General features: G+C 61.6%; 1 protein-coding gene across 1 annotated transcript; it reads left to right on the forward strand.

The window, feature by feature from the left end:
• The first annotated feature begins 749 nt into the window (after window positions 1–749).
• On the forward strand, window positions 750–11588 carry NPTXR (neuronal pentraxin receptor). The gene is made up of 5 exons (XM_062587890.1): window positions 750–1337; window positions 9490–9712; window positions 9907–10151; window positions 10807–10986; window positions 11364–11588. Exons 1-5 carry the CDS (start codon window positions 777–779, stop codon window positions 11586–11588), a joined length of 1434 nt encoding a protein of 477 aa, XP_062443874.1. The 5' UTR covers window positions 750–776.
• Window positions 11589–12138: the final 550 nt, after the last annotated feature.

Consider the following 12138-nt stretch of genomic DNA (forward strand, 5'->3'; position numbering starts at 1 on the left):
GCACGGAAAAGGCGATGCAGGGAAGGAAAGGAGCACGTGCAAGCCCGGCAGAGCCACGCTGACCGCTGGCTTGGCAGCCACTGGCGGGTGCTCGTGGAGCACACACGAACGCAGGGCTCTGACTTTCAGCGCAAAGATCTCTCGGTGTAAAATCCGCCTCTAAGCTGCCCACCTCGCCTGCGCCTGAGCAGGAGCCCACCGCGTGCAGCCCGCAGGCGCCTTCCCTTTTAGCGAGGCTAAGAGAAAGCCTGAGCCTGGCTGCCCTCCCTCGCACGGGTCCCCATCAAGGCCACGCCGAGCCCTGGGCCGCAGCAGCCCTGCACCGGGGGATCGTTTTGAGAGCCCTGTGCCCCTCTACCTGCCCCCCCGGCTCCTTTGGCCCAGCTGCCGCCGCGGAGCCCCCCGGCTCCCGAACCCCCCGAGAGCCTCCTGCGGTTCAGGGCTGAGGGGGGGGATGCCAGGGCCGGGGGGTCCCCATGAGGGACACGGCTCGGGCCGCCCTGCCCGAAGCAGCCGGGCCGGGGGGCGGCGGCGGCGGCGGCGGCGGGGGCGGCCCGCCGGCGGCGGCGGGGGCGGTCCGTGCCGCGCCGCCCGGCCCATATAAGCGCGGCGCGGCGCGCCAGGCTCCCCGGCGCCGGTGCTGCTCCGGTACCGCCGCCTGTGCAGCCCGGCCCGGCCCGCTCCGGCCCGACGGTTTGTTTTCTCGCCGTCCGCGGGCTCGGGCCCCCCACGCCGCTGCCACCCTGAAGTTTCTGGCGGTGCTGCTGGCGGCGGGCATGCTGGCTTTCCTGGGGGCCATCATCTGCATCATCGCCAGCGTCCACCCGGCGGGCACCGCCGCCCCCGCTGCCGCCTCCGCCGCCGACAATGACTCCGCCGCCACCGCCGCCCTGCTGCCGGCCGCCGACAAGGGGCTGGGGGCGCTGCACGGCCCCGCCGAGGCGCTGGCCAGCGCCGGGCCGCGGGTGCCGGGGCCGCCGCCGCTCTTCAGCCGCTTCGTGTGCACGCCGCTGAGCGCCGAGTGCCCCCCCGCCGCCGCCGCCCCCGCCGCCGGCGGCCCCGAGGAGCTGCTGGCGCTGCGCAGCGCCGCGGCGCAGCTCCGCCGCACGGCGCTGGAGCAGAAGGAGCAGATCCGCATGGACCAGGAGACCATCCGGGAGCTCACGGGCAAGCTGAGCCGCTGCGAGGGCGGCCTCCAGCCCGCCGCCGCCGCTGCCGCCGGCCTCCGCGCCGCCCCGCGGCCCGGCACCATGGGGCACCCCCCGGACGAGCCGCCCGCCGTGCGGGAGCTGGAGGAGGCCGTCCGCGCCCTCCAGGACCGCATCGACCGGATCGAGGTGCGGGGGACCCCCCGCGGCGGGCGGGGGGAGGGGTCGCTCCCGCACAAGTTGTCCCCCAGCCCCGCTGCCACCCCGCGCCCGTCTCCCTCTTTGCAAAGCTCCCGCCGTCTCCGCCAGCCTCCAGGAGGGTCCCCCCCCCCCCCGCCGCCCCTGGTCGTGGGCTCTGAGGGACAGCAGCATCCCTCAAGGTTTACCCTGACCCCCCTTCCCTGCCCGCTTTTCCCTGCGTTGTGGGATCACCCCGCTTTCCCCCCAGCCTGCGCCTGCACAGGACACCTCACTCTCCCCAGAGCCCCTGCGGGAGGGAAGGCGGGAGGGTGGCAGGGTGTCTGCTCCGGGCTGGCCCCTGCCCTTCACGGGAAGGTAAATCCTTGCCGGATCCCCCCGCAGTTATCTGCGGGGCATCGCGCAAAGCAGAGCACCGGGCCGCCCGGCATTTCGCTTCCTGCCCCTCTCTGCTGGTCCCTGCTGCACCCATGCAGCGGGTGCCCGACCGGCAGGCCCAGCTGCGGCCCAGCTGCGAGCAAGCAACCACGAATGCCCCACAGGGGTGACCACGACCGGTCCCGTCCCGGGGTGCGCGCGCGTCTCTGGAAATTGCTTTGGGCTGCTGCGGCCTCAGCGGTCGGAAAGACCTTGGCAGTGTGTTTGGTGCCTTGATTATTTGCTAAAATGAGGGTTTGCAGGGAAGAGTGACATCTTTTATTAGGAGAACTGGTGTACGTGGAGGAGGGCGTGGGAAAGAGCACGCTTCTGAGCGCAGCCGCTCTGTCCTGGGTCCTTAGGTCTGTAAGAGCTGCATTCGCAGAATATATCTGTGAGAATAGTTTGGGTAGGTGAATTCCAGGAGGGGAAATCTGTCTGGTTTTCCCAGTGGTGTTTGCTCCAGATGTCCCACCTCTCTCGAGGGTGCTGTGTTGTCCCTCTGTGCCTGTGGGTCTGCCAGGGGCCAGGGCCACCTGCAAGGAGCCTTGTGCATCCCAAGTCTTGAACCTCTCAGTCTTCCCATTTGGCTCTCTGTTGCCCTGGCTGCTTCTCTCCATGAATCCCAGCCCTGCAGAGCGGGGAGGGATGTGGGACAACATCTGATGCGGCCCCTCTCTGCTGGGGCACATCGGCGAGGTCATGGCCCATGTCTTCAATGCTGCTTTTGCCCTTCTGCCCACCTCACCCAGGCTCATGGGAGCAGTAGCTGCTGCTGTTAGGCTCCATCAGCCAGCACCCGGGGAAGGATACACCTCTGGGGCTTCATGCTTCACTCTTGCAACTGTTCCCTGCCTCCTCTGGGGCTGCCAGCAGGACTCTCCCAAGCCCTGGGTCTGGCTGTGGCCTCCCCCCCCCCAAGGACCCCTTTGACTTGGGCTACGCTTATCAGGCGGTTGTATATCCTATATCCTGTCCTTAGGAACCTGCAGTGGAGCAATGTCCCCGTCCCCCTTAGAGGCAGCTGTGGTGTTGCTCCAGCCAAAACAATGCAGTGGTTAAACTCATTGTCCCTGTCACTGCTGTCAGAAGCATGCAAGAAAAAAAAATGTGCAGACTTGGGCAGGTGTATGGGCACAGATCTGGACAGAAAATTCAGAGCCACTGAGATCATTCGTATGTCACGTGGCCTGACAAACTAGGGGGAAAAGTGTTAGGGGAGAGAGGGATATTCTAATGGACAGGTGTGTGAACCCACTTAAAGAGGGGGAAAGGCAAGTAAACAAATGCATGCACAGAGACTGAGACAGGAAGAAGTGCCCATGAGCTATTGGAGTAATGCATGCACAGAAACAAATACGTACAGATGGATTAAGCATATGCAGGGAGAGAGGGATGTGCAACCCAGGTGACAAAAAGGCACAGAGACTAATACAGCTAGATAGAGACAGACATCCACCTCCAAAAATCTCCTACGAAGACCTGCTACCCCAATAAACAGACTCACACATGCAGGATAACACAGAAGTGTACCCACAGATGCATGTGGACAACAGATCTATACATGCAGAAATGCAGATGGAGAGGAAAAAAGCTCTGGCATACACATACGTGTGTACATGCGTGAGGAGCACGCAATACCCAGAGGGCTCATGCCCAGCAGAGGTATGCAAGGCACGTTTTGAACACCAGGAAACGCTGGGCTGGATGCAGGGTAATGCATTTAGCTGCTCTCCAGATGTGCTCTGCCACCCTCCCCAAGCCCAGCTTCCAGCGCTGGAGGGGGCTGCGCCACCCATGAGCTGCGCTGACATATTTTTGGGGATTTCTTGCAATGGTAGGAAGCTCTGGGCCGTGGGGTGCAGGAGGGTCAGGTCACAGATGCAGATGTGGACACAAGCCCACAGCAGCAAGGCTCGGATCAGGCTCTCGCGTGCGCTCAGAGAGCCTGAATGGCTTGAAGGAGGTTGCAAAGGGAAGCGATGCCAGGAAGAGGCTTGTACACACATACCTACGAGAAAGACAACCGGCACGCTGCCAAAAAATGCTGTCTTTCGTGTTGCCTGGGAGCTGAAGGTCCCAAGTGTACTTTGCAGCAGAGACGTAGCGTCTCGCCGCTCCAAGCCCTGCAGGCTCAGGAAATGGGGCAGCGCATCGCGGATGGGCTGGGCTAGCGCTGCCTTGGCTCTAGCCTGCCGTAACTCGCTCCCGGGGTGGCCCAGGGACAAGTGCAGCCCTAGGAGGCCGCGCCGGCTGCTTGCATCTCGCCCCCGCGACGAGGGCTGCGGGGCAGTGGTCGCCGGCCCCAGGCTTGCATCTGACCCCCTCCCTCCCCGCCTTTCCTCCGCGAAACACGGGTGGAGCGGGACAGAAAGGAAAGCGCGGGAGAAGATCCTGGCTCAGGAGAGGAAGGGCAAGCGAGGCGCTGCGGGGAACCCCAGGGAGGCCGTGCCGAAGGGCCTCTCCCTCGCCAGCGAGGCTCGACGCTCGAGTCTGCCGAGGAGCGAGGCGCGGGGAGGGAGCTGCCGCAGGGTCGTTGACATAATCTGGATGCTGTTAGCGTGGCCGTAAAGAGCCATAACGAGATTTGTCGATGCGCCGAGAAACCTATTAAGTCGCCTGAGTCTTAATATTTGAGAAGCGATTTAGCTCCGTTGGCACACGAGGAGGGAGGGGAAGGGCGAGCGGCACGCGCCGAGGGAGCGCGCGCAGCCGGCGTTCCCCTCCGCGGTACGCGCGGATCCCCAGGCGCGCGGCAGGGGCGGGTGGGTCGACTGTCGCTGTTAACCCGAGGCTAAACTCGAGCAGGAACATCTTCTGGAGCCTGTTTCTAATCCCCTGAGCTGTGCAGTCTCCTGAATGAATTTCTCTTTGTTTCTTCTTCACGCACAGCGGGGCTGGGATTTTTCCCTCTGTTTTTTTTTTTGTTTTATTTTTTTTTCCCTCCCCCCCCTTCTCTCTGCACGTGCTTGCATCCATACGTGTGGGCACATCTCCTTGGTGTGCAGAGCTAGGCAGCCCAGATGCTCCTTTTATGGGCTTTTAATTACAGCTGTAAATTGAACCAGAGCGATTTTGGAGCGGGGAGGCAATCACCTCGGCCCCCTTCACCGCACCCAGGTGCAGATACCCCCTTCCTCCCTGATGTCCCCCAAAGCGGGGGGGGGGGGGAGGGGGAGAGCCAGTGGGTGCCCAGGGTGCTCCGAAATTCCCCCCCACCCCAGCACCACAGCTTTGGGGGTGGTGGGCGCTGGGAAGCGGGCATCCATCCGTCCGTCTGTCCATCCACAGTGGCAGCAAGCAGGCAGGCGGGTGCCGGGGAGCAGATTTGCCACCGCATTAGCAAATGAGGCTCTGAGCTCCTTAGGCAAGTGGAAGTGCGTTGGCCTGAGAGCGCTGGAGGAGAGGGCGCGCGGACGTGCTGCCCGCCGGAGCCCGGCTCGCCCCCGCGCCGGCCGCTGCCGGCCCCTCATGAGTAACGTTAACCTGGCACGCTTTGGTCTTTTCGCTGGCCAAAAAGCACCGGGGAAGCCCCTCCAAGACGAGCCCGCGGTCTCGCTTCGCCCCACGGCCCAGCCTCTCCCGGGCCAAAAAAAAAAAAAAAAAAAAAAGGAAAACATCCCACCCACCGCCTCATCCTTGCCCGCGGGCCAGGAGCTGGCTGGGCACGAGGGGGCCGAGCGGGTGCTCCTGGTGTCTCCCGATTGCCGGCAGCCTCCAAGGCGGGTTTGCAACCTGGCGGTCCTGAGCAGCACCCCGGGGACTGCCGGGGTGGGAGGAGGAGGAGGAGGGATGGAGAGGATGGGGCAAAGTGGGATGAAGCGCTGGAAAGGGGCAGAAACGGGGAGGGAACTGAAGAGGAGGTGAGAGGGAGGTCGTATACGGGGAGAAGGAAAATTGGAGAAATTACAAAGGAATAGGAATACAAGAAGCCAAAGGGAAAAAAGCTTCAAAGAGGGCAGAATAAAACAGAGGCAGAGAGAAGAGCTGGGGGGGGCAGGGCGGGGAGAAAAAACCTAAAAGAAAAAGCCATTGGGAGCTATTGAAAAATGTAGGCCAGGCTATCAGGGGGGCAAAAAGAGTGACAAAAGCCCTGAGTCTTTTCTTTTTTTTTTCCCTTATTAGCAGAGGGAACTGTGCGCGAGAGCGGGATGCAGGCCACGGAGCGGCAGGCAGCACGAGCAAAGCGTGCCGCGGGCACCGTCTCCGCGGCCTTCGCCTTGCCCGTCGCCCACCCGGCTGTCCCTGCTGCCTGCGCCCTGCCGTCCCACCCCGGGCCGCGCAGGACCCCGCGGAGAGGAGAGGCCCAAACGGAGGCTTCCTGGGGAAAAGCAATGAGGCTGCGGGGGGGGGGAGGGGCGGCGGCCTTTTTATTTTTATTTTTTTTCTTTTTTCTCTTTTTCTCTCCCCTCCTGAAAGACGTTTCGTTCTTCGTGATGATTCCTGCTTGCTGAGGAGGAGCCGCTCGCGAAAGCCGAGCGACAGAGGCCGGGCATTCCTGCGCACCCCGCAGAGCCGCCTCGACGGCGCCGCTCGGCCGTCCCGCGGGCGAGCTGGCGCGGCTCTGCTCCCGCGTGTCCCCGGGGCGGGACACGCCGTTCGGGCTTAGCAGAGCACAAAACGGCAGAAGAGCGGGATCCACGGGCAGGGAGACGAAGACGGAGACCCTTAGGAGAGAAGCGTCTGTCTATTTTTTTTATTTTATTTTTTTAACTGGGAGGATGAGTCTTGACATAACTCGCAACGGCAGGCGGAGGAGGAGTCCCCCGAGTGCCTGGATCCTCTTGCTGGCTGCTTCAGGCCGTACAGCCTCTTTCATAAACTTGTGACGCTCGGTTTTACAAGCAGCTAAGGCTTTGCCCTCGCGGTTCCCTCTGGGAGGCTTTTCCAGATCCTCCTGCTTCTCTTGGCAGCCGCCGTCTAATTCCCAGCCTTGCTGTATTCCTGGCTGGTTCCGATCCGTCAGGATCCTTCAGCCCTTCCTCCCCCGGCACTTTCCCCCCCCGCCGGCCTCCTTGGCAGTGGCCGCGTGCGGCCGCAGCCGGCCTCGTGCCCTGGCTTTCCTCCGGGAGGACAGGCGCTCCGCTGCAGGTCCTGTGCGAGCAGGACACATGCCCGGATGCCAGGCGACATCTGGCTCCATCACCGCCCAAGCAAGTGTGTGTGTGTGTGTGTGTTGGGAGGGGGGTGCTGGTTTGCTCTCCGTCCTCGGCCACGAGCAAAAATCTCCAGGGATGGAGCTAAGGGGGAGACCCTGTGGTGGGAGGGAACAGGTGGCTGTGGACACCGTGAGGCCTCTAAAAGGTGCCACAAAATGAGCCCCCGAGCTATTTCTCAACAAACCCCAGTAGAGCTCAGAGGGTGCTGGGAGCCTTCTTCATGCCCTTCCTGGCAGCAATTTGGAAATACTTGAAGTCTTCCTTGACTCTGGCTTGCCTTCTCTCCCTTTTGTTGTTTATGACGAATAGAAAAGCTTTGGAGGTGCATTAGGGTTTTTCCCTCCTTGTATTTTGTATACATTAACATCTTGTCCATTCTGGAAAAAGAGGTATGGAGAAGAAAAATAAAAAGCTGGAAACACTTTGGACCAGGCCCATGGTAGAAGGCAGGACTTGTCACATTGAGTTGATTTGCGGAGGGGCACGGTATAACTTCTCCGCATAAGTTCAGTGGAGAAATGTGACAGCAAATGCAGTCTCAGCTCCCCAAGAGATTCCTCCACCCCAGCGGGGAGGAGAGCAGGGATGCTCAGCGACTGCCCCCTCGCTGCCAGCAGCTCACCTCCATTTAATGTGAAGGAGGCAATCACCACGCAAAGAAGCCTTGCGTGAGTGCGGTTCAGATTAGGGAGCTGAGGAACAAGTTGGCCAGCCAAGGATGGGCAGAGAGCTGTTTGAAGAAGGCCTCCCACAGCTTGTGTTGTGAGCAGATACCCAGAGTGGGCTTATTTGTCCCAGCTGGGCATGGTAGTAAGAACTTGCAAAACTTGCAGGAGTTTGATCATGGTTCATGGATGTACTTAGAGGCACCAGGGCTCTTCTGGTTGACCCCTACAGATGGTGCTCATACTGCAAGAGGGGCACTGGCAGCATTACAGCCACTTAGGGCAGTATCATCCTTTCTCCAAGGTGGTTCTTCTCCCGAATGCCATCTTGACAAGTAATTACCTCAGCAGCAAGCAGCCAGGAACCACAAGTGCATGCAATGCTCTCTCAGGCCAGCTCTGAGGCCACAGCTGCAGTGGCAAAGCTGCCCTGTTCCTTCACACCCCACTCTGCACCACTTGGGAAGCTCTACTGAGCTTCCCACGGCCGCCCAGGAGAGACACCTTCTTCAGAGGCAATCCTATGAGAAGAAGAAAATAGGGCCCAGCACATTCATGGGCCCTGAGGCTCTGTGTGGGGTGAGAAGCAGAGCACATCTGTTTTGTGTGGTCGGTGATCCTAGATACAGCCTGGAGAAGGCAATTCTTCCCTCTTTCTTGCTCAGGAGCTGAGACCTTCAGGGGAAATTTTGCCTCCTTTTACAGTCGGAGGGGATGCACACTTGTCCTGATAGCAGGGATGGCATCACCTCATGTCCTACTGGCAACACCGGCAAGGCCACATCGGGGAAAAAGGAGGAGGTTGTGCTGGAACAGACACCAAAACTTCCCTTACTACCCAGAGCTGCGGTGGTTTCTCCTCCCTTTTGGAGACACTGGCTTATAAAGGAGGCAGCTTGGCAGGAGACTCCCTGGTTATGCCAATACCCCGAGGCAAGACTCCCTCCTCTGCCCAGCGCTGGGGGGGCTGGGAGCATCGTGACCCAGGCACAGAGAAGGAGGGAGGACTGCTATTTCCAGAGGAACGCCTGGGAGCCAGGAGCGTAGGAGGCGGCCACCTGCAGCACCAGCTGCCAGCACGCCAACCAGCCCACCAGCCCGCCCAGCACACCGGCAGGGGGTTGGCTGGCCGCCCCAGCTCTTCCTGCACTCCCCTAGGCCACCGTGCTGCCCAGTGGGGTTCTGCTAGGGCTGCAGGCCCCACTGCAGGACACATCTGGGAGCTGCACCGGTGCACATGGGGTCCAGGTGGCAGAGGAGCCTGCACAAGGATGTGGCAGCACCTACCACGAGAACGGGGAGAGCCGGGCCGGCATGGACTGGGGCTTTCCACAGCCTCCTGCGAGCTCCGCTGCAGCGGGTCAGCACATATGCACGTGCTTTGCTGCAGGGCTGCAAAGGGCCACCTGCTCCCCTGCTTTTCTAAAAGCCCTGCTTTCTGCCAGCCAGGATGAGGTCTCCCAGCAAGCTAGTGGCTGAGGACTGGGATCTTTTTACAATGCAGTAATGGCTGGGAGCATCCTCACCCGGCTCCTAAAACAAGTTTTGGATTGACCAAGGGAGACATATGGGCTAGGTTTCACCTAAGGGAAGACCTGCACTCGTGTTTCTCATCCTTGCTCTGTCTCTGAAGCAGTGAAAGTCATTAAAAGTATCCAGGTGGCCAGCTTCATTTTGTAGCAAAAGGCTGCAATGAAATTAATGGGGAAGCTTAAAGGGGAGAGGCTCTCAGAGAAGGCTCTCCTGCTGATGCGGGTGGCTCCAGAGTTTTGGTCTCAGCTCTCTCTGCAGCATTGCTGCCTGGAAATTTCTCTTTTTTTACGCCTTTCCGGAAATATTATGCTGAATTCTTTTTCTTCCTTTCCTCCTCTTGCTGTCCACCTGCCGCTGCCCTGAGTGCAGCAAGAGCTGCCAGCCCGAACGAATGCTACGGCACCCACCTCCCCGGCGCTGACCCGAGACGCACTCCACACCAAGATGGAGCAGCTGGAGGAGCAGCTCCTCTCCAAGATCCTGACACTGCAGAAGGAGCGCCAGGCGGCCAACAGCGACCGCAGCCAGCAGCAGCATGACATCGAGAAGGAGCTGAACTCCCTCCAGAACCGGGTCGCTGAGCTGGAGCATGGTGAGTCCTGCAGCGGGGCCCATTTCCTGGGACCCATGTGCCCACCCTGCCCTCTTGGATGGCTCGCAGGGCTCGCTATCAGCCCTTGGGCCCCTCCTGAAGGTGCATGGCTGCAGGAGCAGCCCCTTTTGACCACTCTGACCCCCGACAGTGGGCGTTCACTGACCTCCCTTCTCCCCCTGCTTGGCTTACAGGGCCACCAAGCTACAGCCCTCCCGATGCCTTCAAGGTGACCATACCCGTGCAGAACAACTACATGTATGCCCGCATGAAGAAGACTCTGCCAGAGCTCTATGCCTTCACCATCTGCATGTGGCTGAAGTCCAAGGCCTCGGGTGGGCTCGGCACCCCCTTCTCCTACTCCGTCCCAGGGCAGGCCAACGAGATTGTGCTGCTGGAGTGGGGCACCAACCCCCTGGAGCTGCTCATCAACGACAAGGTCAGCAGAGCCAGGGCACTGAGGGCAAAGGAAGAGGCATGAAGCTCCTTCCTTTCTCTCCTTGGTCTCAACAGCTTTTCCAGGCCTGGGCTTTGTCACAAGCAACCCAGAGAGGAACGGGTGCTTCGGGGGGTGGGAGGGTGTCCCTCAGATATAGCTGGGCTAATTCATCTCACCTCGAGTTACCACACCTCAGCTGCCCTGTGGTAACAGTCTACAGTCTGTTTTTGTTCTTCTGCGTAGCAAGAAACTTCTCACAGCTCAGGTGGGTAGACCACCTTGAATTCCTTCTGCGTGCGGTGGGATGAGAGCCAGCACATGGTCCTGTGAAGTGGCCAACAAGCAGCAATCTAACCCACAAGGCAGCAGCACGCCTGGCCCTGCTCTTTGCACTGCCGTGGGCCCTAGAAATAGCTGTGGCAGTGCTGGAACCTGCATGAAGGAGTGTGAGGAAGAGCTGGGAGGAAGGAACAGAGGGTTGGAGATGGGGAGGAGCAGCAGCATGGGGAAGATAGCCTGAAGCAGGGGTGGTTGAGAGGGAGAAGCAGCAAATCTGGCTGTCATTAGGCTTTGAGGTGCTGCGGTAGCGGCCATGCCTGACGGCCTCCCCTGCAAGGGGTACCCAAGTGCCAGGCTCCGGCCTTTTCGCTTGCAGGTTGCCCAGCTGCCACTGAGACTGAAGGACAAGGCCTGGCACCACATCTGCGTGGCGTGGACCACCCGGGATGGCAAGTGGGCAGCCTACCAGGACGGCGAGCAGCGGGGCGCTGGCGAGAACCTGGCCTCCTGGCATGCCATCAAGCCCCAGGGGGTGATAATCCTTGGCCAGGAGCAGGTACGTGCCATGCTGGCCCTTCAACACAGTTTCTAGGGCAGGTCCAGGGGGCCAGGAGCCCCAGGACACTCTGGGGTTGCGAGTCTCATGTGAGAGTCTCCAAGTGAGGCTGAGGTTTGGGGGCAAGAGCTCCCGCCATGGGCAAGAGCTCCTGCCATGGGGTGTCGCAAGGGCAGCCACCTCCGTGCTTGGGCGAGGGGCTCTCCTGCAGATGGGCCATGTGCGCTCATCGTGCTCCCTCTTCCCCCTCATCCCTCTCCTCCTCTCTCTGCCCCATCTGCCTGTCTGCTCCCCTCCTTGCTTCTCTCTTCTCCTGCCCAAACTGCTTCTTTCCCTGTCTCCATCTCCTCTCTCCTGCTCCATCCTCTGCCCTCCAGGACACGCTGGGCGGCCGGTTTGATGCCACACAGGCCTTTGTGGGGGAGATCGCGCAGTTCGGTGTCTGGGACCACATGCTGGCGCCAGCGGAGATCCTGGCCATGGCCAACTGCACCTCCCACCTGCAAGGCAACGTGATCCAGTGGGATGACCAGGCGGTGGAGGTCTTCGGGGGCGCCGGCAAGGCGAGCTTCACGGTGTGCGAGGAGAGGAGGAAGGCGTGAGCGGCCCCTCGTCCCCTCCACCCACGGGAAGGAGCACAGCAGCGACCCCCTCCCCATTCTCCCGGCCGCCGAGGAAGGGGGTGGCAGGAGGCCCCTTCCCCTCCCGCACCGAGGGCCCCCGGGCTCCGAACCCGCCTGGCCTCGCCGCCACGACGGCACTGTCCCCGTGCCGCCGCGGCCTCCCGGGGAGCGCGGGGACCCCCGGCCGGGCTTAGGGAGGAGCCAGGCTCGGCCCCCGCGCCCGCATCCCCGCAGGGGCTGGCAGGGGACGCCAGCGCACCGGGATGGCGACCCCCCGGCGCAGCCTCTCGCTCGCTGCCGGCCGGCCTGCTCCGAGGCCTCGAATCACCCCGTTTCTGCCTCGAGAGGACCTTGCCCTACCTGCGCGCTGCAGCATGCCCCAGGGCGGCCGGGCTCCCCGGCTCGGCAGCCCTGGTGCACCCCCAGCCCCGGGCATCGTCTGTCCCCAAACCGTGCGCCGCTGAGGGCAGCATGGCCCTGGGGACCATCAGCACCCAGGGTGGGGGGTTGGTGTAACCATACCAGTGTT

This window comes from Rhea pennata, chromosome 1, assembly GCF_028389875.1.
Source record: "Rhea pennata isolate bPtePen1 chromosome 1, bPtePen1.pri, whole genome shotgun sequence".
Taxonomy (NCBI): domain Eukaryota; kingdom Metazoa; phylum Chordata; class Aves; order Rheiformes; family Rheidae; genus Rhea; species Rhea pennata.